General features: G+C 39.3%; 1 protein-coding gene across 3 annotated transcripts; it reads left to right on the plus strand.

Annotated features, from left to right (window-relative positions):
* Positions 1-4,688: 4,688 nt before the first annotated feature.
* Positions 4,689-16,281, plus strand: tmtc4 (transmembrane O-mannosyltransferase targeting cadherins 4). Of its 3 annotated transcripts, none has more exons than XR_005895410.1 (19): positions 4,689-5,141; positions 5,238-5,467; positions 5,621-5,736; positions 5,887-6,103; positions 7,860-7,947; positions 8,155-8,255; positions 8,545-8,637; positions 8,840-9,001; positions 9,336-9,538; positions 9,905-10,079; positions 10,485-10,616; positions 10,760-10,839; positions 10,932-11,039; positions 11,171-11,312; positions 11,559-11,673; positions 12,997-13,109; positions 13,287-13,356; positions 13,558-13,765; positions 14,016-16,281. XR_005895410.1 is itself a non-coding variant. In XM_041057925.1 (19 exons), exons 3-19 carry the CDS (start codon positions 5,306-5,308, stop codon positions 13,704-13,706), a joined length of 2,226 nt encoding a protein of 741 aa, XP_040913859.1. In that variant the 5' UTR covers positions 4,689-4,939; positions 5,016-5,141; positions 5,238-5,305; the 3' UTR covers positions 13,707-13,829. The 3 variants fall into 3 exon arrangements, 2 of the variants coding, with proteins under 2 accessions (XP_040913859.1, XP_040913858.1); XM_041057925.1 differs by lacking the exon at positions 14,016-16,281 and having other exon boundaries at positions 4,689-4,939; positions 5,016-5,141; positions 13,558-13,829; XM_041057924.1 differs by lacking the exon at positions 14,016-16,281 and having other exon boundaries at positions 13,558-13,829.
* The last annotated feature ends 4,672 nt before the right edge of the window (positions 16,282-20,953 follow it).

Raw genomic sequence — 20,953 nt, forward strand, 5'->3', positions numbered from 1 at the left:
TCTGCTTTAGCCCAGATATAAGGAATGACAGAGGTGATTAAATGGGGGCTGCATGAGATATGATTTTTATGGCCATTTAGTGAGCTATGAATGTACGTGGACATAGATCGGTGTACAGCCATGCTTTGTCTTATCTTTTAGATCAGAAGTACCACACACCATTGGATCAGCACAGATAACACACTGGAATTGTATTTTTCGCCAGTTGCTTCAGGGCTGACACTTAAAAAAAAACAAAAAAAAAACAATCATGCACAAAGAGGTTCTCAGTGGAAAAGGAAGAAAAATAAAGTGTAAAAGTGTAAAGAACATGTGTATTTATGATTCAAATAATAAATGTAATCAAATCTGTGTATACATCCACCGTATACAGCAGGAAAGGAAAGGAAACTCTCACAATGTTCTCACATTTCTTATAATGAAGATTGGACTGACATCCAAAAACTCCAGGCAAAACACACAGACAGCAATGCTCAGACCTTACCAGATATATAAATCTTATTTTCCTGCTAAAAGGAATCTGTTTAGAATAAAAGAAACTGCAACGACCAATTTCTTTTTCCAGCCTTTGAAAAGACTGAAGTTATCTCTGACACATTGGCTGCCTAATGAAGCGGCAAACTTTTTTTCAGCATAAAATAATACTTCTCTTACAGTTTGTCGCATATATTCTTTAAGAACAAATTGACTTTGTTTTACCGTAAGATGCTTACTTTGCACTTAGGCATCATTATTATAATGTGTCATCTCATCTCATCCCTTTTTTTCTGTAGGCAATGGATATTAGCCACCATCTTAGCTCTTTAAGTGATAGTTTCTTTGCTCTTGCCTGCTGTGTTTCCCCTCATTAATGCAAGCTATTCTCCATCACCATCCTCTGTGAAGGGACTCTCCTCATACAGGCCACAGAACTCTGACAAGGATGAAATTACTGTTAGCTTTCACACCTAATTAAAGTGTAGATGGCTCACCTTCAGTGGAGTTGACTGTATTGATGTCATTCTTTTACAAGACAAGACTTTGACTGTAAGTAGCTGCACATAGGGTCGCTGGATGGATCCTGTACATGGTGCTTTTGAGGATATTTCTCAGGTAGTCTTCCAGTTGCATCTGTCAGACAGAGTCCAGCTGTTTTCAACCCAGCTGTAGAGTGCTACAGAGCTGCAGAACCTGAATTATAATGCTAATATGATTATTACTCTATATGAAGATTATAATCAGGATTGTAATTCTACTGCACTCAGGGTTGAGTTTCTCAGTTTTCTACTCAAACATTATATTTGCCTGAACTTTGGACTTTGAAGGTCAAAACATTGCATCAGTGCAGTTTCAATATGATGAGGGCTACCTCTACTTTTCCTTTGTAGATTTGGGGTTGAATGTGCACCCTATACAACCAGATAAAATGCATTTTATTAAATTTGAGACTGAGAGTAGCAACATATTTTTAAACTACAGACTGACAGTCATTCTCTCCAAATCCCAATACCCGAATGTACGCTTTATCGGACCCCACAAGATTTCATTTGGCTGGAAGTTGTTTTTTGAAATCCTTCAGTGAGCTTGTTATATAAATGAATTTCCACTGTCTGTGAGAACATGCCGCATTTTTCCAAGCTGCTGAACAGAAGGGAATGAGAGACTGAGCTGAAGAGAAACTGAGTACCCTCAGCTGAGAAATGAACACTCAGGGATATAGAGAAGTGATGCGTAAAAATAGGTTCCTTGCTTAATGACAGTTTTGGGCATGTATCTGATTGTAAGTTTGTGTGATTCTGCTCATGCTTATGTGTGTGTGTGGATTTCATGGGCTGCATATGTAAGTGGGTGACAAAAGGTGAGCAAATTAGCAGTTCTTACATGCAGGTTGGCAGGGAGAGCTTTAGAAGAGCCTTGAACATCAGCAGCTGCTGATGAAGACCTTGGGAGTGCTTGAAACAGCGTTTGATTTTCCTCTTGAAGTCCCCGTGGGTCAGCTCAATTGTGTAGAGATTTTGATTCAGCACCTTTGAAGGGAGCATTGCAAAAGCAGACGGTTCAGCTCCACCGCATCAATAGTCGCTTACAAGAACTTTAGAGGAGATGAAACACATGTAATGATACAATACTGTCTTTAAGGATAAGTTTGGGGAGTGTGATATTAAGAAACTTTTGATCAGAAAAGGTGAGGCTTAAAGCTTTATCCAAATAATGAGTGAAGAGCTCCTTTTAAACAGGTTCAGACAGGGCGTGTGACAAGTGATGACTCAGTACCTGGTTTACAGTCAGTTATATCTCACTCACCTTTGTTGAAGATGTCTGTTCCACCTCTGGCATCCAGACAAAAATAGAAATGTTTTTCAAGAACAGTGACTTTAATGGGGGAAAGTTGTACAAAAGGAATGGTTCTAGCTTCTTGAAAAAGCTACTGAGGTTTTAGCAAGCAGAATAAGGAACAGATCACAGCACAATAGAATTAGATAAAGAATCTCTGTGATTGTATGCCTGTGAGCGGCTGACTGACCATATGTGACTGTCCTTGTAGTTTGCCATCACAGCAGTTTCTATGGCCATGGCACTGGGAAAAGCATGCAAGTTTCGATCACCAGAGAAAGGGCTTGTGACAGTATGACAGAGTTGGTATGCTGCAGGGCACTTGGATTCTGTCTGACTCTCACCAAGGCCATGTTCCAACACACCACACCTGCAATACATCATATAACACATCTACATACAAAAGATATCATAATTATGCAACTCCCATTAAAGGCAATAGTTAAACTAACCGCTTCAGACCTGAATTTGACCTCTTTGGTCAGGCTGTCAGGCTTCTGAATATGTTATCTTCGACTTGATGTCCTTTGGGAAAACATCCCTTCGGAATTATTATTATAATTCATATATATTTATTTTATTTTATTATGTAAAAGTAGTTCTAGTCCATCCATTTTTTTTGCCGGAGAAGTAATTTTCCTTAATCAACAAGACTTTGGAGAATATCACTGTATATGCCCCACTCTAATCTGAAAAAAAGAATTGCCATCTATGATCGACAGCAAATGATGAAAAACACATGCAGGCTGCATCGCTCATCTCAGGACATTGCGTGATGCTTAGCCATTTCTTCACTTTCACGCCATTTGACCCTGACCTTTCCTATCTGCTGTGAGTCTGTGTCAGGCTGCACACAATCAATGTCTGTCCCCTTCTGTGTGATCACGAAAACAGTGGACCCTCCCTGACAGGGTCTCCACTGGCAGCCCTGTCTCCCTGCATTTGAGGCAGCACATCTTCCACTGGTGATACGGGAACGTCCTCCCTCATTATCTCCTCCACCCTGCCCAGCCCACTGGAAGTGATGCTAATAACATGAATTCCAACTGACTGACATGGGTGAAGAACCAGGAGATGAAATCCATACTTCATGCATTTTGCATGGGGTGGTAATTAGGAGATTTTGGTGATACTAGGGTACTAAATGTTTCTGCAGAAATAGTCATGTTTCTGGTGAGACTGGAAAAATTCTGCTGAGAGCTGAAAAAAATCAAAGCCAGATGTTAAAACTGAGAAAATTAAGAATTGTTGGAGTGCTTTTTTGAAATCTGAACATTTTTAGTAGAGAATATACCAGCGACAATGGTAATATAAGCTGTTATTCTTTTCGCCAGTCTGGATGTTTTCTTCAAAACTTGAAGCTTAACCAAATGGGTAGCGCCCATAAAAACTGTATTTGACTGTTACCGGATACCAAGAGTGATGTTTTGAAGCATGGCCTTAATTATGTGTGCTTTCTTGCTGAATAAGTGTCTACTTCTCTAACCAACCTTGAGACCCATTTTAAAGGTCTGAGAATGTGCCCTTGACAATTGTCCCCCCCGCCCCACGTCATCTTGGGCCCCTGGCTCTGACCATTAGGGAGATTCCTTGTCATCCCTGAGCAATGACAGGTGAAATGGAGCACAAAATCCAAAGGCCTGCCATGGGCCTCTCCACAACCTCAGCAACTCTAATTCTTACAGACAAAACACATTGAATGTTCACAGTGCTGGTGAAAAACCTTGGATTTACTTGCTGACTGAACCTCCTTTGGCTGCAGTAGCGTCAAACAATTGTTTCCGGTAGGAGAAGGAGGAGGAATTCTTCCTTGCAAGAACTGCTTCAGCTCAGCCATGCTCTCAGGATTTCTGGTTTGAACGGCTCTCTTGAGGTCATTCCACAGCATCTCTACTGGGTTAAGGTCCAGGCTCTGCACTGGGCCACTCTGAAATATTTTCTTTGTTTTAAGTAATTCTGTAGAAGATGTACCTTGATATTTAGCATCACTGTTCTGCTGCATCACCCAGCTTCTACTAAGCTTCAGCCGGTGGGCAGCCACCCTGACATTATCCTGTACGATACTCCTGACTCCAATTAGCTTTTCTTCATGCCATTAACCGTTCACACGTTTTATACAACCTACAGTATGGAGATGTTTGAATGCAGGAATCAAATTATTCCTGTGTCATTAGATACAAATTATTCCTGGAGGATGAAGTGCTGTAAAAACAAACGCGAACTGCATCATGTGTGTCTCTGTATCTGACTTTGGGATGTTTCTGGGCTCTGGACCCTCTCACCATCAATGCCACTCACTACACTTTACACTCAGCATCACGTCAACCATTGGCTGAAAATGAACATGTGATAGTGACGCGGGACAGGAAGTGCTGGAGACCTGAGCGTGCGTATTTGTTTACAGCCGCGAGTAGTCCGCCTGTACCACGCCGGGACAGCTTCGTGCGAATTAAAATCTTCCCAGTTTTCGGCAAAAATATTTGAAACATATAGCGCAAATCACCAGCACAGTCACTCCCGTGCGTCCGTCATGTTAATGCCGTATAATAATGGGAATTAGCACCCGCTAACAAGACATGCTAAAGCCACGCTTTATTAGCTGGCTAATTTTCAGTTGCCCCGTCAGGTAATCGTCTGTGACAGTGTGATTATTTCACCTCACTATTACAAAGTGCAAAGCTAATCTCCGCTTTGGTTTGCAGCTACGATCCTCGCCTCTTTCAGCGAGTTAACGTTTACCTTTGTTAGTTAGCCTGCTGGCACAGAAGCTAACATGGGAGCTACACAAGACAGGGTGACCTTTCGCAGCATGTGTCTCAAAAGATAAGGTATGAATCCACACAGCGAATAAAGACTGTGCTTTTATTGCTGAGATAGCTGTATACTGTTTTACTGCAGTTATTTACAGCCCATGATTTCGACAGCATGACGGTCTGCCTGCACCCATCCTCCTTCACCTGGTGACACAGAATGACCAAAGACCCGGTGCATCATGGCATTGTCTGAAGTTTATTGGGAACACCAAATACCCCTGCCAAAGTTCACTCCAGTCCAGGCCAAGGTCACGGTTGCCCTGGTGGCACTCCTGTGCTTCATTAACAGTTATGACGGGGAGTTTGTGTTTGACGATTCGGAAGCAATTGTCAACAACAAGGTAATGTAATTTATTTATGAACCCCACACACAAACAGGTGCATGATATGTCCCTCTGTGTTGCAAAATTTGATGATCTTGCTTTTGCCGCATTAAAAAAGATTGGCGTGGACAGTGTTGCTGGCATCAGTCTAATTTTGCGTTGCTGTTGCAGGACTTGAAACCAGCAACACCCCTGAACAACATCTGGACCAATGACTTCTGGGGAAGCAACTTGAGTAGCAACTCTAGTCACAAATCCTACCGACCTCTCACTGTTCTTACATTTAGGTACAGACTCCCACTTGCTGAAAAAACTCTCTGACACTCTAACTACAGTGTTAAATGCATGTAACCATACTCATAGAACTTGCATCTGGGCATTTTCCCTCACCTTTCATTCACTTACCGTCAGTTATTTCCCCCCTCTTGTCTTTGCAGGCTGAACTACCTCTTGGCAGGAGGCCTGCACCCTGTTGGCTTCCACGTGCTGAACATCATCCTCCATGCCGTCATATCCGCTCTTATGATTGATGTGTTTGCTATACTGATTGGTGGACTAGCCTTTGATGAGAAAGATAGGATATTGAACCAGGCTCCCAAGACTTCTCTGCTTGCCGCCCTCTTCTTTGCTGCACACCCAGTCCACACAGAAAGTGTAAGCACAGTTCAAAATTAAGTTCAAGAAAGTTTACTTTTCAGTTCTGACAAATACAACACAATGCTTACATGTTTTACTCTCCCAGTAACATAACACAAAACAGGCAGTGTGACAGGATGTACAAAATTGTTAGTGTACAGAACTGTGGACATGAATGTTGACAGTCAATACAATAACCTTATAAAAGGCTGTTGACAGACCAATCACAGGCCACGTCTGCATTTCTTAATGGTGAAAACAAAAAAAACTTTGGTTAAAAAATTTCTTTGTGATATGGCATGACTTCAGTGAGTGTGACCTTGCTGAAAAAATTCCACTTTTCAGTGAGTAATGATGAGTATGGTGAAAGATAAAATGTGGATAGTTTGGATGGGCTTGGTTTGGAAACTCAACTGAAACACTTTTTCTCGTTGCAGTACACTATGACAGAAAAATGACACTGGTAGTTTTTTTCCCCGAGAAGTTTTCCTTTCTTAAACTCACATATACCGTTCTCTCAGAGTTGCATTTCATACTCATATACTACATATTTTTTGACACAGTGGGAGACCAAGCTGAAGTGTCCTTTTACCTGTGACTTCATACAGATTATGAAGTCAAACATGTTGTACTTCTGCATGTTCACATGGTGAATGAGATGACACAGCTGAAACAGATTTCTGATTGTTAAAACACTTAAGAACATTGTAAGCAAGGTTATAGGTGAAATCTGCACTCAGTGCCAGCACTTATGGTAAAAACAATGCTCTCTATGTGATATTTGTGTGAAATGTAAATGCAAAGGAAGAGAACACAAAATCCTTCAGTGAATGCATCTAAAGCTGTGGCCACTGTATGACTTTTTGGTTTTACACAGTTCCATAGACTCTGAACTATGAAAAAAAACTAATTATTCTTACATTTTCCACCCAACTCTTGGTTGGCCAAGCAGCTTTTTTGTTTCCTCCTATAGCCTGATGCCCCAGTCAGCTCCTGTTCTTGCTTTGTACTTGGGCTGGGTTCGGCACAGATGCTGTTGTGGGTCTGTGCAACCCATTGAAATGAGAGATTAATGGTACTAGTGATACTGGCTAAGAATAAACCTTTCCTGACAACGTGGCTTCTCTAATGCAGTACATCATGGCATCTTGACATATCAGCCCAGAGGTTTTAATACCAAACAGGCAATGGTTCTATGCCAAGAACAAAAGCCCTGTCTCAGCTGGGAGTGCAGGGCCAAGGCACGTGTGCTGGCATGGCCTGACTATTATCCGTGTTGGGTTGTTTATTGACCTGCCGGCATATGTGTGTTTGCTGCAAAGCCTGTCTGGAAGGCAGCAATCCCCCCTCTCCATTCTCTTTAATCATGCAGGGCAAGGACTGGGTGAGACCTGGGGGGTGAGAGGCAGGCAGACTGTTGGCTTAGGCCTGCTGTATGTATCAAAGCAGACAACCCCAGGATGCCAACCATACAGTACCCACACATTGTATAGAACACACACACCAGCAGGCCATGCTGGTAGTGTGTGATTCTTCCTACCTCTGTTAATAAGCCATTCCATAATAAGTCCATGTGTAACTGGATGCACTATGCAAAACAGAATATGATGTGGAAGATGTGATTCAAAATGCAATCATTTATGAAAGGAGGCACATCAAAGTGCTGTCTTGTCTATGTATATGTGGTAGTTTAACTTTTTCTGCCACTTTTTTTTCTGAATCACATATCAAATCTTTTATTCTCTTGCTCTTTCTCTCTCTCCATCTCAATAAGGTGGCTGGTATAGTGGGTCGAGCAGACCTTTTATGTGCTCTCTTCTTCCAGCTCTCTTTCCTCACCTACTGCAAAGCTTTCAACGCAGGTATGTAATTAATGCAATTGTAAGTATTACTCTTTATGTGCAGTACTGTACGGTACAAAGGACTATCCATATGCGCTGATAAATATAGTGGCAGCTTCAGACATGGTAGAGCTGCTTCTTTTTAAAATGCCCCTGTTTCTGTTTGAACACTTATATTTCAAGTCTTAAGTGTCCATAACTAACTTGCTCTTGGCTTTGTGTTCTCAGGGAGTGACAGAGATGACAGGTTTTCTGTCCAGTGGGTTGTGGTCAGCCTCTTGCTGTGTGCTGCAGCAATGCTGTGTAAAGAACAAGGCATCACAGTCTTGGTATGAAGTCTTTTTGTGAAGCCATTTTGCAGTGAGTTAATGATTTCATCTCATCCAGTTGTAACTATGTTTCAGTGAAACCTCATCAGTGATACATGATAAATACTCATGTGTTTCACACATTATAAAGACACACCCATTGATTTTTATTGCATGTAATCGCTTATGTGAAAAACCTAAAAATCTCAGGTTTTTAAATGTATGATAGGAGCTGAAGATTCATTTTGTTGCTGACCTATATAAATTTTAAATGCCATTTCTCCTTCCTTCTCTGTGTATTTTCCTTCAGGGTGTGAATGCAGCCTTTGATGTCCTCCTGATCTGTAATGTTAATGTGTATGAACTCAGCCAGAGGCTACTCCTTAGGAAGAATCCACTCGATGTGAGTTACAGTTCATACACCCTCCCCCTCTTTTCTGTCATAAATTATTCACTCCCTTGTATGATTAATGTCACATCACATATATTGTTTAAGTAAAGCAGTATGGATTTCCGTACATTGTGATGATGAAACCGTGCTTGAAAGTAACCAGCAAGCCTGGATTTTTATTTGTCAGTGACAAGTTGCAATATTTCCCTGACAGGTAAGTGAGATGTTACGAACGGGACTGCTTACACGATTGGCCCTCATGGGTTTTGGAGGAATCTCAATGCTCTATGCACGCTGGAGGATCATGGGAACAGGACCACCAGCATTCACTGAAGTAGACAACCCTGCCTCTTTTGCAGAAAATATATTTCTAAGAGTAAGTAAGATTTCTTTAGGGAGTTTGTTTAATCCTAGACACAATATTCAATCACTCACTAAAACTATATGAGATTAGATGCAAAATTTATCTTTATTTTCTTGAGTCTTTAATAATAATCATCATCATGTTGGGATCTGTGCTACTATAAATTTAAATACATTTCATTTCTATATGTTTAATTAAACATCTAATATTGTGTTTGACCAGAGTAATCTTTATCATTTTTAAACTCAGTAATTGACTTTGATTCTGAATTTGAAATGCTGTACTTCCCACGTCTTTCCCTGCTCTCTTCCATTCTGCACCCCTCCTGTTCCTCTTTGATTGGCAGATAGTGAACTATAATTACTACTACTCTCTGAATGCCTGGCTGCTGCTGTGTCCCTGGTGGCTGTGTTTTGATTGGTCCATGGGCTGTGTGCCTCTCATTAAGTCAGCCACCGATTGGAGGATGGTGTGGCTGCTGCTGCTCTGGTGCGTCCTGATAGGCTTGATAAGCCAAGCCTTATGCTCACAGGACAGACAGAGAAGGAGGTAAGCGAGCACAGCCATCTCACACTCACTGTAGATGAGATGAAGTACATTTTGGCCTCTCTAGACCTACACTTGATTATTAAAATTGTATCATATCCACTGCAGTGTGACCAGAGTTCCACATCTCGATTGCTGTTAGAGGAGTTTTTAAATTCTCTGCTGGTTTAGAGGCAGCCTGTGTGTGTGTGTGGTTCTTAAAGAACATTTCCTTGGCACAGGGCGTTTTTTGGGGTGTATTTTAAGCCTTTATTGGACATTTCCTAAGCCTAAATTTCTTCTCCATACAATGTCAGGCTTGAATTTTTGAGTGTCATGTGCCTGTATATAAACCTTTTGTTTTCTGTGACCTTTTCCTCTCCTTGCCAGGGTACTGACCTTGGGTCTGGTGCTGCTGGTCGTCCCTTTTCTTCCAGCCTGTAACATCTTTTTCAGGGTTGGCTTCGTCATTGCTGAGAGAGTGCTCTACCTGTCTTCGGCTGGCTACTGCCTGCTGCTGGCCTACTCCCTGGGACAGTGCTGCTGTCGCTGGACCAAATATAGGGTAGGGCTAAATCATACCAAAAAGATCACACCAAAATAAGAGCTGCAACATGGTCCTGATAAACCTTGATGAGCACTCAGTTCCCCGCAAAGATGCGACCCGGTGACCTTTCTGTTTCTGCAGCCAGTTGGTCACGCTGTCCTGGTTTTAAACTCTTTTATTTAACCACCTGTTTATTCAGCTTTGATGCTTCAGTAGCTCAGTGATGCAGAGTAGGGACAGACATGAGAAATGACTAATGACTCACCTATAAAGGGATGATAACAGCAGGTGGTGTCCACGTGTTACATGGATACATTAACAGGCTATTTACTCTGAGTCACAGAGGATTTATTTTTAAGGGTTATAATGACTTACAGTACATGGTTGTTAGATGTCTTCTTTTTTCTTCCTTCCACATTACAGAAGCTGCTGTGTGTGTCGGTGCTTGTACTGTTGTGCGTGTATGTAGCTCGCTGCGCTCTCCGCAGTCATCAGTGGCGGTCAGAGCAAAGCCTCTTCACCAGTGCCCTGTCTGTATGTCCACTCAATGCCAAGGTAAAGATCCATATTTTGTGTGTTTGCCTGCCGATTTACAGAATGTGTCAGTAAAGTCTTGTAGTCTGTATCTGAAAATAAATTCCAGCCAAACATTTGAAGTCACACTCTGATGCCTTATGTTTTTATGACTGATTCCTCAGGTGCATTACAATGTAGGTAAGAACCTGGCTGACAGAGGAAACACCACTGCAGCTATCAGATATTACAGAGAGGCAGTCAGGTATGTCGCCGAACAACCATTGGCAATCCTGTGAGCTACTACCAAATGAGCACAAAGTTGATCTTGTGTTTCATGTTTTCTGTGGCTTTCAGGCTGCATCCTACTTATGTCCATGCCATGAACAACCTGGGGAATATCCTGAAGGAGAGGAATGAACTGATCGAGGCAGAGCAGCTTTTGTCTAAAGCTGTTTCTATTCAGTATGTAGCCCAACACAAAGGAACACAGTATCTGTAAAACACAGACGATCGTTTCATTTGACTGGTTCCAACGCTGAATAACTTGAAAAAAAAGCTCCTACTGATTGCATTGTATGTTTTGATGTGTGCAGGCCTGACTTTGCTGCTGCTTGGATGAATCTGGGAATAGTGCAGAATAGCCTGCAGAAATTTGAGGAAGCAGAGCAGAGCTACTGGAACGCCATCCGCTTCCGGAAAAAATACCCAGACTGCTACTATAACCTAGGACGCTTGGTGAGACTTCAGGGTGTAAACTCTGTTTAGCATGGACTGTTTTTAAAGAACAAAGAGGCAGTGTGCAAATAAGGCTTATGGTCAGTTTTGCAAGGTCATTCTCCATAACCTGGATACTATGAATCTGAACAAAATTAACATTGGGAAAAAAAACATTGTATAATGATGAATTTTTGCCATATACAGACAAAGGAGAAATACTATCTGAGGGGGGTTGTTCTTTATTATTCTCTCTTTTCATGATAGTATGCTGACCAGAATAGACACGTGGATGCCCTGAACGCATGGAGGAACGCAACAGTGCTGAAACCTGACCACAGCCTGGCTTGGAACAACATGGTCATTCTGCTGGACAACACTGGTAGCAACAAAATACACACACACACACACTGTAAATACTGTACAGAAAATGAAGTACTTGTAATTTTTGGGTGTGTGGAATCACACCTCAAGATTGGAACCTGAAATCACTCTTAAGTTGCCTGACTTTTAATATACAGACTACACTAAAGAACTCATTTAATATTTTCTCATGCTGTTAAAGGGTTGTTTACATCATAAATGTTTCGAACAATAAGAAGAAGAAGAAGAAAAAGAATATGAGGAAGGAGAATGCCCTGAATTAATGTGATCTTTATGAATCTTTTTACTTTCAAAGAACTCTCTGTCCTGGGTCCTGTTTGTTTCAGCATTAACAGCCAAGAAACACAGCGTTGTTATTTTGGAAAGGCAGGAAATCTAAATGGCCAACAAGATTAGACCGGAAGAGCAGGAATCAGCAATGCTTGAAATTTATGTATTAAAGCTTTGTGTTGTGAGTTTTGAAGGCACTCTTCCCTGCCGTGTGGAGAATGCTCTGATTTCCAAACGCTCGAGCCGTTTTGTCAGAAGCCGCTCCCGCGGGGGCGGAGTCTCCCAGGAGGGCACTGGAACTGTCCAATCAGAGCCCAGTATGTTCCTGATCAAACGTGGGCAAACACAGCCAGAACAGCGCCCCCTCAGAGTCCCCCCACTGCATTTGTTCCCCAAATCTGACAGAAATAATTCTACTCCTCTCCCCAGCTCCCTACCAAACAAAAAAAAAGAGAGAAAAGAAGAACAATAGGTGTCATTTTCAAATAGCAAGGAAATGGGAATATTCTTTTCTCTTTGGAGTTCAGCCCCCCTCTTTGTTTTGATCATTACACAAACAAAAGGCAGAATCAGTGTAGATTCAAGCAGATGCGCTCAGACACAGTCACACATGTAGTCGCATGTTGACAAGCTGTGTCTGAAGGGCACAGGCCATGACTCAGGACATGACTGTCATAGTCTGTCTGTCTGACTGTCTGAATGTCTGTCTCTCTTTTCCTTTCTCCATTTCTGGCCAGACATCAGACGTGTCTGTGACAGAGATCAATAACCCAGTGGGCCTTGTGTTCAACCTTAATTAGGAGACTAAACCGCTCCTCCATGTGTGGAGAAGGAAAAACTCTGCTCTAGACACGGCTGACAAATAAAGCAAGCAGTCAGATTCTCAGTATACCAGCTGTTATTGCCAGTATATCTCTGGGTTTGAGTTTTTGTCTGAGTTTGAATGTACACTTCTAGTATCATACATATTTGTTACCATCCTGTGTAGATTACAAAAAAATTATACGTGAATAATATGAGTGATTTTTTTTTGTACTTTTCTGTTTTCGAGGTAACTTGGGTCAAGCAGAGTTGATCGGCCGAGAGGCTCTGAAGCTCCTCCCCAACGACCACACGATCATGTTTTCATTGGCTAACGTCCTGGGGAAATTACAGAAATACAAGGCCAGTCAGCACAGTATAAACATTTGAATTCAGAATATTATTTATTGTGCATGTTGGTGATTTTATTCCTTACAAAGTCCATCTCTGCTGTAAGTCAGGAGTGGCAAAAATTTCTTTGACCAGTAGGATTATTCAGTGTGTTTTGTTTTGTTTATTTTGCTTTGTTTATTTCCTCAGGAGTCAGAGGGCTTCTTCCTTCACGCACTTCGAATCAACCCAAATGCTGCTAGTTGCCATGGCAATTTAGGTAAGGCTACTGTAAGTTTGGTTATATCACATATTTTACACAGTTGATGAGAGATTCTAAGCAGTGAAGAGCTTAAAGAAAAATTGTGCTTGTTAACTTAAGAAGCAATATTGTGCAGCCTACCTAACTGAATGCACAAAATGAAGAGAATTTGAATTGTTGCTGCTTCTCAGCTTGAAGAGCATTTCTGTTTTTCTTCAGCTGTGCTGTATCATCGCTGGGGAAAGCTGGAGCTGGCAAAGAAACACTATGAGCTGTCTCTAAAGTTGGACCCAGAGGCGCCAGGGACCAGAGACAACTACAACATGCTGCGACGCAAACTGGACCAGCTTAAACGCAGCACACCCTGAGGGAGCCTACTGGGACCCTTGCCTGCTGTAAAACAACATTTTTTCCATTGTTCCACTTGGTATGATTTTATCTCACTAATTCTGGCTTTGTACCATTTGGAAATAAAGACCACGATCTGTGAATCAGGCTCTAGTTTTATTCTTTGGATGAAAAAAAAGCCTCCTCCACTGCTTAAAACGAGAAAACAAAAGGGAAAAACAATATGTTGCACAGTTGCAAATTGTGCTTGTGTAGTTTAAACTTGTTTTAAAGACTTTTTTATGCATGAGACTGCTTGTGTATCAAATCTAATCTAATTTGATTCATAGGTGCCAGATGTGTCTGAGGCAGGTGTGCTGGATGCCTGTGCTGGTTACATGGTCATCTGCACTGTGCTGTTTTGTTGCCCCATTTGAAGGCCATGTGGAACTGATCCTCAGTGAACCCCGTCCTCTTTTCATCTCTGACCCTGTGTTGTGTCAGCTGGACAGAGCACCATGCATGTGTGGATCCAGAGAATCTGTTGTAAAATTTATTTGGGTTGGCCTTCAGTCAGGAGTCCCAAATGTTCCTTTACGCAAAAGCTGCGTTAGTCCTCACAGGCCGACAGCACAGTCTTTACTCAAAGAGGAAAAGCACAGCACGCTGACTGTCCGTGAGAGACATCAGCTGGTAAGTGTTGGCCACTGGTGGGCTGATGTGGTTATCATGGTTGTTTTTTAATACCCATGTCTTTGTTCCTGAGTGGGATGGCACTCTGAGGTTCAAACTCCCCCCCCCCCATGCCTTCCCTCTCCCCCTGTAGCCTCTGTAGTTAATGGGAGAAAGGTGTTTGTGCTGAGAAGTTTTTCTGAAGTGTCCAAAAGCAGACGAGGGGTCAGCTGAGACAGGAAGCCCATGGCCGGTGCTGTATGAAAACAGCTCTATAGCACAGAGCCTTCAAAGGGAGATGGGGATGATCTCCCCGGGGACTGTGCATGCATGCACACACATATATACTCACACACAGGCCTGCTCCTCTTGAAGAACGCTGCTGAGGGAAAAGGTGACCCCAGTGTGAAACATCAGTCAACAAGTGTGCGCCTGAGGTCAAAGTTCATCGCACTTCTATTTTTTCACCTGCTTCCTACAGCTTGCAGGAAACTTTTGAAGCTCTGGTGGGCTGGTATGGCTTTGCTTTAGGGGCCGCTAAGTTTATTTACACATACAGTACAATACACCAGTTGATGCTTTGATGCTCTGAAGATGTTACTGATATGCACATCAGGGGTGCCACAGTACACACGACCATCAGTGTCCTCTGTATATGACCTCCTAAATATGCAGCTAATATCACATGATGAGATTTCCTTGTTACTCTGCTCAGTTTTTATTTTTGCTGCTTTGATGTAAAGACTCTGTGGTAGATATATCTGAAACCAAAACAAATAGCCTGTATACACTGCAGACTGCAAGGATTGTTTAGCCAAAGATGAAAACCTGTTTCAACAAGACTTATGTAAAGGTCAGTATGGTGAAAGGGCTTCATGCTATGGAGCGAATGCAGACAGAATAAGATCAAAAAGGTTTTCATAGTGACATTCAAGACTGAAAGCTTTTGCTTCATATTATTTCTCGTCATGCAGTGTAACATGCAGTGCTGCCGATGTAGGGTTGGCTGCAATACCATCAGCTATTTGCTTTATGTACTTATGGATCCCTTTATTCAGTGCCTGCAGCTGACTGTCTAGCTGCACAGCTGTGCTGGCACATCAGTGGGGGAGTCCACTTTTATCATAATCATTCTTTGAGTACCTTTCATTATCATAAAATATGTGAGTATTAAAGGAATGGATTCACCGGCCCTGCCAACATCTTCATTATCCATTCTGACTGACAAAAACCTGCTGTCCTAGGGAGTGACATTAATAAAAGATGGGATACTACTGCCTTATGAAGTCCTTCCCTTGTTCTCTGGGTTTTCACTGTACAACTTTTACCTGCTTGAATGCTCCATCACAATGATAATGAAATCAGCTCCCAGGTGGGGTTCTTTTATTGTGTTCTATTAATCACACTGATGAGTTTTGATCAGTGTAATCAATGGATTCAGGAGCATCATGCCTGATTGTTCACAGCCAAAACCACTCAAAATTCTGTAATACTAAATTCAACAAGGCGTTTTGATTGCCACAGAACCCGTTGTGGGGGAAAAAAGGCTTTAAAAAAATGCTGTCATCCTTTTGTTGCAGCAGAACATTCAATAGAAGAACAAGAAACAGGTGTGCTATTTTGCATCTGATAAGCACCAACCCCCCAAACAGTGAAACACAGGTCTTATAAAAACTGCTACATGGAAATGTCCTGAGACTAGGGATGGGGCCAATCCGAGTATCCAGTATCGGTATCGGGTTCTGATACCAACATAATTCACGGATCGGAAATTTCCGATGCAACCTGCGGAGATTTCCAATCCATGAACCATGTCTGTACTCCACTAGTGAGTACAGACATGGTTCTGTTCTGTTAATGTTTAGCTAAATAACAGCACATGTGAAGTGTGTTGTTTGTAGATATACTTTCTAGGAAGCAATAATGTGAAATTATTGTGGAAAATGTGTGGAAAAATGTAATAAGTGTTGAGGTTTGGTTTGATGAGACAAAATAAAAACAGCCAAGTATTTGTACTTAAGTATTTTTTTTTACGTATCTGTACTTAAGTAAAAATAATAATGCATGCTTTTGATTTTACTCCATTACATTTTGCAGCAATTATCTGTACTTTCTACAATTTATGCCATTACTCGTTACATGTTATGAACATAATTTCCTCAAAATCTTGCATGAAAAAAAAAATGGACTGATTGAGGCGTTGTTTGCCATTGCCAACCAATCAGGTGGCTCTATTACCCTCAGTGATGTCAGAGCGCGCATGTGGTAGCAGCACGAGCTGGTGGACTTTTTTAAAACGGCCTCAAAATGTCATAAAAAACGTCATAGTACAGTAAAGCGTCAAAATCAGCCAAAAAAAGTCAAAAATTTTTTTTACCTCAAAATGTCATAAAAAACGTCATAGTATAGTAAGGCGTCAAAATCGGCCAAAAAAAGTCAAAAATTTTTTTGACCTCAAAATGTCATAAAAACGTCATAGTATAGTAAGGCGTCAAAATCGGCCAAAAAAAGTCAAAAAATTTTTTGACCTCAAAATGTCATAAAAAACGTCATAGTATAGTAAGGCGTCAAAATCGGCCAAAAAAAGTCGAAATTTTTTTTGACCTCAAAATGTCATAAAAAACGTCATAGTATAGTAAGGCGTCAAAATCGGCCAAAAAAAGTCAAAAATTTTTTTGACCTCAAAATGTCATAAAAAACGTCATAGTATAGTAAGGCGTCAAAATCGGCCAAAAAAAGTCAAAAAAATTTTTGACCTCAAAATGTCATAAAAAACGTCATAGTATAGTAAGGCGTCAAAATCGGCCAAAAAAATTCAAAAATTTTTTTCACCTCAAAATGTCATAAAAAACGTCATAGTATAGTAAGGCGTTTTTTTTTCGGCTAAAAAAAGTCATTTTTTTTAACGGTCTCAAAATGTCATAAATAACGTCATAGTATAGTAAGGCGTCTTTTTCGGCCAAAAAAAGTCAAAATTTTTTTTGACCTCAAAATGTCATAAAAAACGTCATAGTATAGTAAGGCGTCAAAATCGGCCAAAAAAAGTCGAAATTTTTTTTGACCTCAAAATGTCATAAAAAACGTCATAGTACAGTAAGGTGTCAAAATCGGCCAAAAAAAGTCAAAAAAATTTTTCACCTCAAAATGTCATAAAAATGGTCATACTATAGTAAGGCGTCAAAATCGGCCAAAAAAAGTCAAAAATTTTTTTGACCTCAAAATGTCATAAAAAACGTCATAGTATAGTAAGGCGTCAAAATCGGCCAAAAAAAGTCAAAATTTTTTTTGACCTCAAAATGTCATAAAAAACGTCATAGTATAGTAAGGCGTCAAAATCGGCCAAAAAAAGTCAAAAAATTTTTTGACCTCAAAATGTCATAAAAAACGTCATAGTATAGTAAGGCGTCAAAATCGGACAAAAAAAGTCAAAATTTTTTTTGACCTCAAAATGTCATAAAAAACGTCATAGTATAGTAAGGCGTTTTTTTCAGCCAAAAAAAGTCAAAAAAATTTTTGACCTCAAAATGTCTTAAAAAACGTCATAGTATAGTAAGGCGTTTTTTTCGGCCAAAAAAAGTCAAAATTTTTTTTGACCTCAAAATGTCATAAAAAACGTCATAGTATAGTAAGGCGTTTTTTTCAGCCAAAAAAAGTCAAAAAATTTTTTGACCTCAAAATGTCTTAAAAAACGTCATAGTATAGTAAGGCGTTTTTTTCGGCAAAAAAAAGTCAAAATTTTTTTGGACCTCAAAATGTCATAAAAAACGTCATAGTATAGTAAGGCGTCAAAATCGGCCAAAAAAAGTCATTTTTTTTTACGGTCTCAAAATGTCATAAAAAACGTCATAGTATAGTAAGGCGTCAAAATCGGCAAAAAAAAATTAAAAACTTTTTTTGACCTCAAAATGTCATAAAAAACGTCATAGTATAGTAAGGCGTTTTTTTCGGCCAAAAAAAGTCAAAATTTTTTTTGACCTCAAAATGTCATAAAAAACGTCATAGTATAGTAAGGCGTCAAAATCGGCCAAAAAAAGTCATTTTTTTTTACGGTCTCAAAATGTCATAAAAAACGTCATAGTATAGTAAGGCGTCAAAATCGGACAAAAAGTCAAAAAATTTTTTGACCTCAAAATGTCATAAAAAACGTCATAGTATAGTAAGGCGTCAAAATCGGCCCAAAAAAGTCAAAATTTTTTTTGACCTCAAAATGTCATAAAAAACGTCATAGTATAGTAAGGCGTTTTTTTCGGCCAAAAAAAGTCAAAATTTTTTTTGACCTCAAAATGTCATAAAAAACGTCATAGTATAGTAAGGCGTCAAAATCGGCCAAAAAAATTCAAAAATTTTTTTGACCTCAAAATGTCATAAAAAACGTCATAGTATAGTAAGGCGTTTTTTTCGGCCAAAATGAGTCAAAATTTTTTTTGACCTCAAAATGTCTTAAAAAACGTCATAGTATAGTAAGGCGTTTTTTTCGGCAAAAAAAAGTCAAACTTTTTTTGGACCTCAAAATCTCATAAAAAACGTCATAGTATAGTAAGGCGTCAAAATCGGCCAAAAAAATTCAAAAAATTTTTTCACCTCAAAATGTCATAAAAAACGTCATAGTATAGTAAGGCGTCAAAATCGGCCAAAAAAAGTCAAAAAATTTTTTGACCTCAAAATGTCATAAAAAACGTCATAGTACAGTAAGGCGTTTTTTTCAGCCAAGAAAAGTCAAAATTTTTTTTGACCTCAAAATGTCATAAAAAACGTCATAGTACAGTAAGGCGTTTTTTTCAGCCAAGAAAAGTCAAAATTTTTTTTTACCTCAAAATGTCATAAAAAACGTCATAGTATAGTAAGGCGTCAAAATCGGCCAAAAAAAGTCAAAAAAAATTTTTGACCTCAAAATGTCATAAAAAACGTCATAGTACAGTAAGGCGTTTTTTTCGGCCAAAAAAAGTCAAAATTTTTTTTGACCTCAAAATGTCATAAAAAACGTCATAGTATAATAAGGCGTCAAAATCGGCCAGAAAAAGTCAAAAAATTTTTTGACCTCAAAACGTCATAAAAAACGTCATAGTACAATAAGGTGTCAAAATCGGATAAAAAAAGTCAAAAAAATTTTTCACCTCAAAATGTCATAAAAATGGTCATACTATAGTAAGGCGTCAAAATCGGCCAAAAAAAGTCAAAAAAATTTTTGACCTCAAAATGTCATAGAAAACGTCATAGTATAGTAAGGTGTTTTTTTCGGCCAAAAAAACTCTAAATTTTTTTGACCTCAAAATGTCATAAAAAATGTCATAGTATAGTAAGGCGTTTTTTTCGGCTAAAAAGTCATTTTTTTTAATGGTCTCAAAATGTCATAAAAAACGTCATAGTATAGTAAGGCGTCAAAATCGGCCAAAAAAAATCAAAAAAAATTTTTGACCTCAAAATGTCATAAAAAACGTCATAGTATAGTAAGGCGTTTTTTTCGGCTAAAAAAATTCAAAAATTTTTTTGACCCGAAAATGTCTTAAAAAACGTCATAGTATAGTAAGGCGTTTTTTTCGGCTAAAAAAAGTCATTTTTTTTAATGGTCTCAAAATGTCATAAAAAACGTCATAGTATAGTAAGGCGTCAATATCGGCCAAAAAAAATCAAAAAAAATTTTTGACCTCAAAATGTCATAAAAAACGTCATAGTATAGTAAGGCGTTTTTTTCGGCTAAAAAAAGTCAAAAATTTTTTTGACCTCAAAATGTCTTAAAAAACGTCATAGTATAGTAAGGCGTTTTTTTTTTTTCGGCTAAAAAAAGTCATTTTTTTTAACGGTCTCAAAATGTCATAAATAACGTCATAGTATAGTAAGGCGTTTTTTTCGGCCAAAAAAAGTCAAAATTTTTTTTGACCTCAAAATGTCATAAAAAATGTCATAGTATAGTAAGGCGTCAAAATCGGCCAAAAAAAGTCGAAATTTTTTTTGACCTCAAAATGTCATAAAAAACGTCATAGTACAGTAAGGTGTCAAAATCGGCCAAAAAAAGTCAAAAAAATTTTTCACCTCAAAATGTCATAAAAATGGTCATACTATAGTAAGGCGTCAAAATCGGCCAAAAAAAGTCAAAAATTTTTTTGACCTCAAAATGTCATAAAAAACGTCATAGTATAGTAAGGCGTCAAAATCGGCCAAAAAAAGTCAAAATTTTTTTTGACCTCAAAATGTCATAAAAAACGTCATAGTATAGTAAGGCGTCAAAATCGGCCAAAAAAAGTCAAAAAATTTTTTGACCTCAAAATGTCATAAAAAACGTCATAGTATAGTAAGGCGTCAAAATCGGACAAAAAAAGTCAAAATTTTTTTTGACCTCAAAATGTCATAAAAAACGTCATAGTATAGTAAGGCGTTTTTTTCAGCCAAAAAAAGTCAAAAAAATTTTTGACCTCAAAATGTCTTAAAAAACGTCATAGTATAGTAAGGCGTTTTTTTCGGCCAAAAAAAGTCAAAATTTTTTTTGACCTCAAAATGTCATAAAAAACGTCATAGTATAGTAAGGCGTTTTTTTCAGCCAAAAAAAGTCAAAAAATTTTTTGACCTCAAAATGTCTTAAAAAACGTCATAGTATAGTAAGGCGTTTTTTTCGGCAAAA

This window comes from Toxotes jaculatrix, chromosome 15 (genome assembly GCF_017976425.1).
Source record: "Toxotes jaculatrix isolate fToxJac2 chromosome 15, fToxJac2.pri, whole genome shotgun sequence".
Lineage (NCBI taxonomy): Eukaryota > Metazoa > Chordata > Actinopteri > Toxotidae > Toxotes > Toxotes jaculatrix.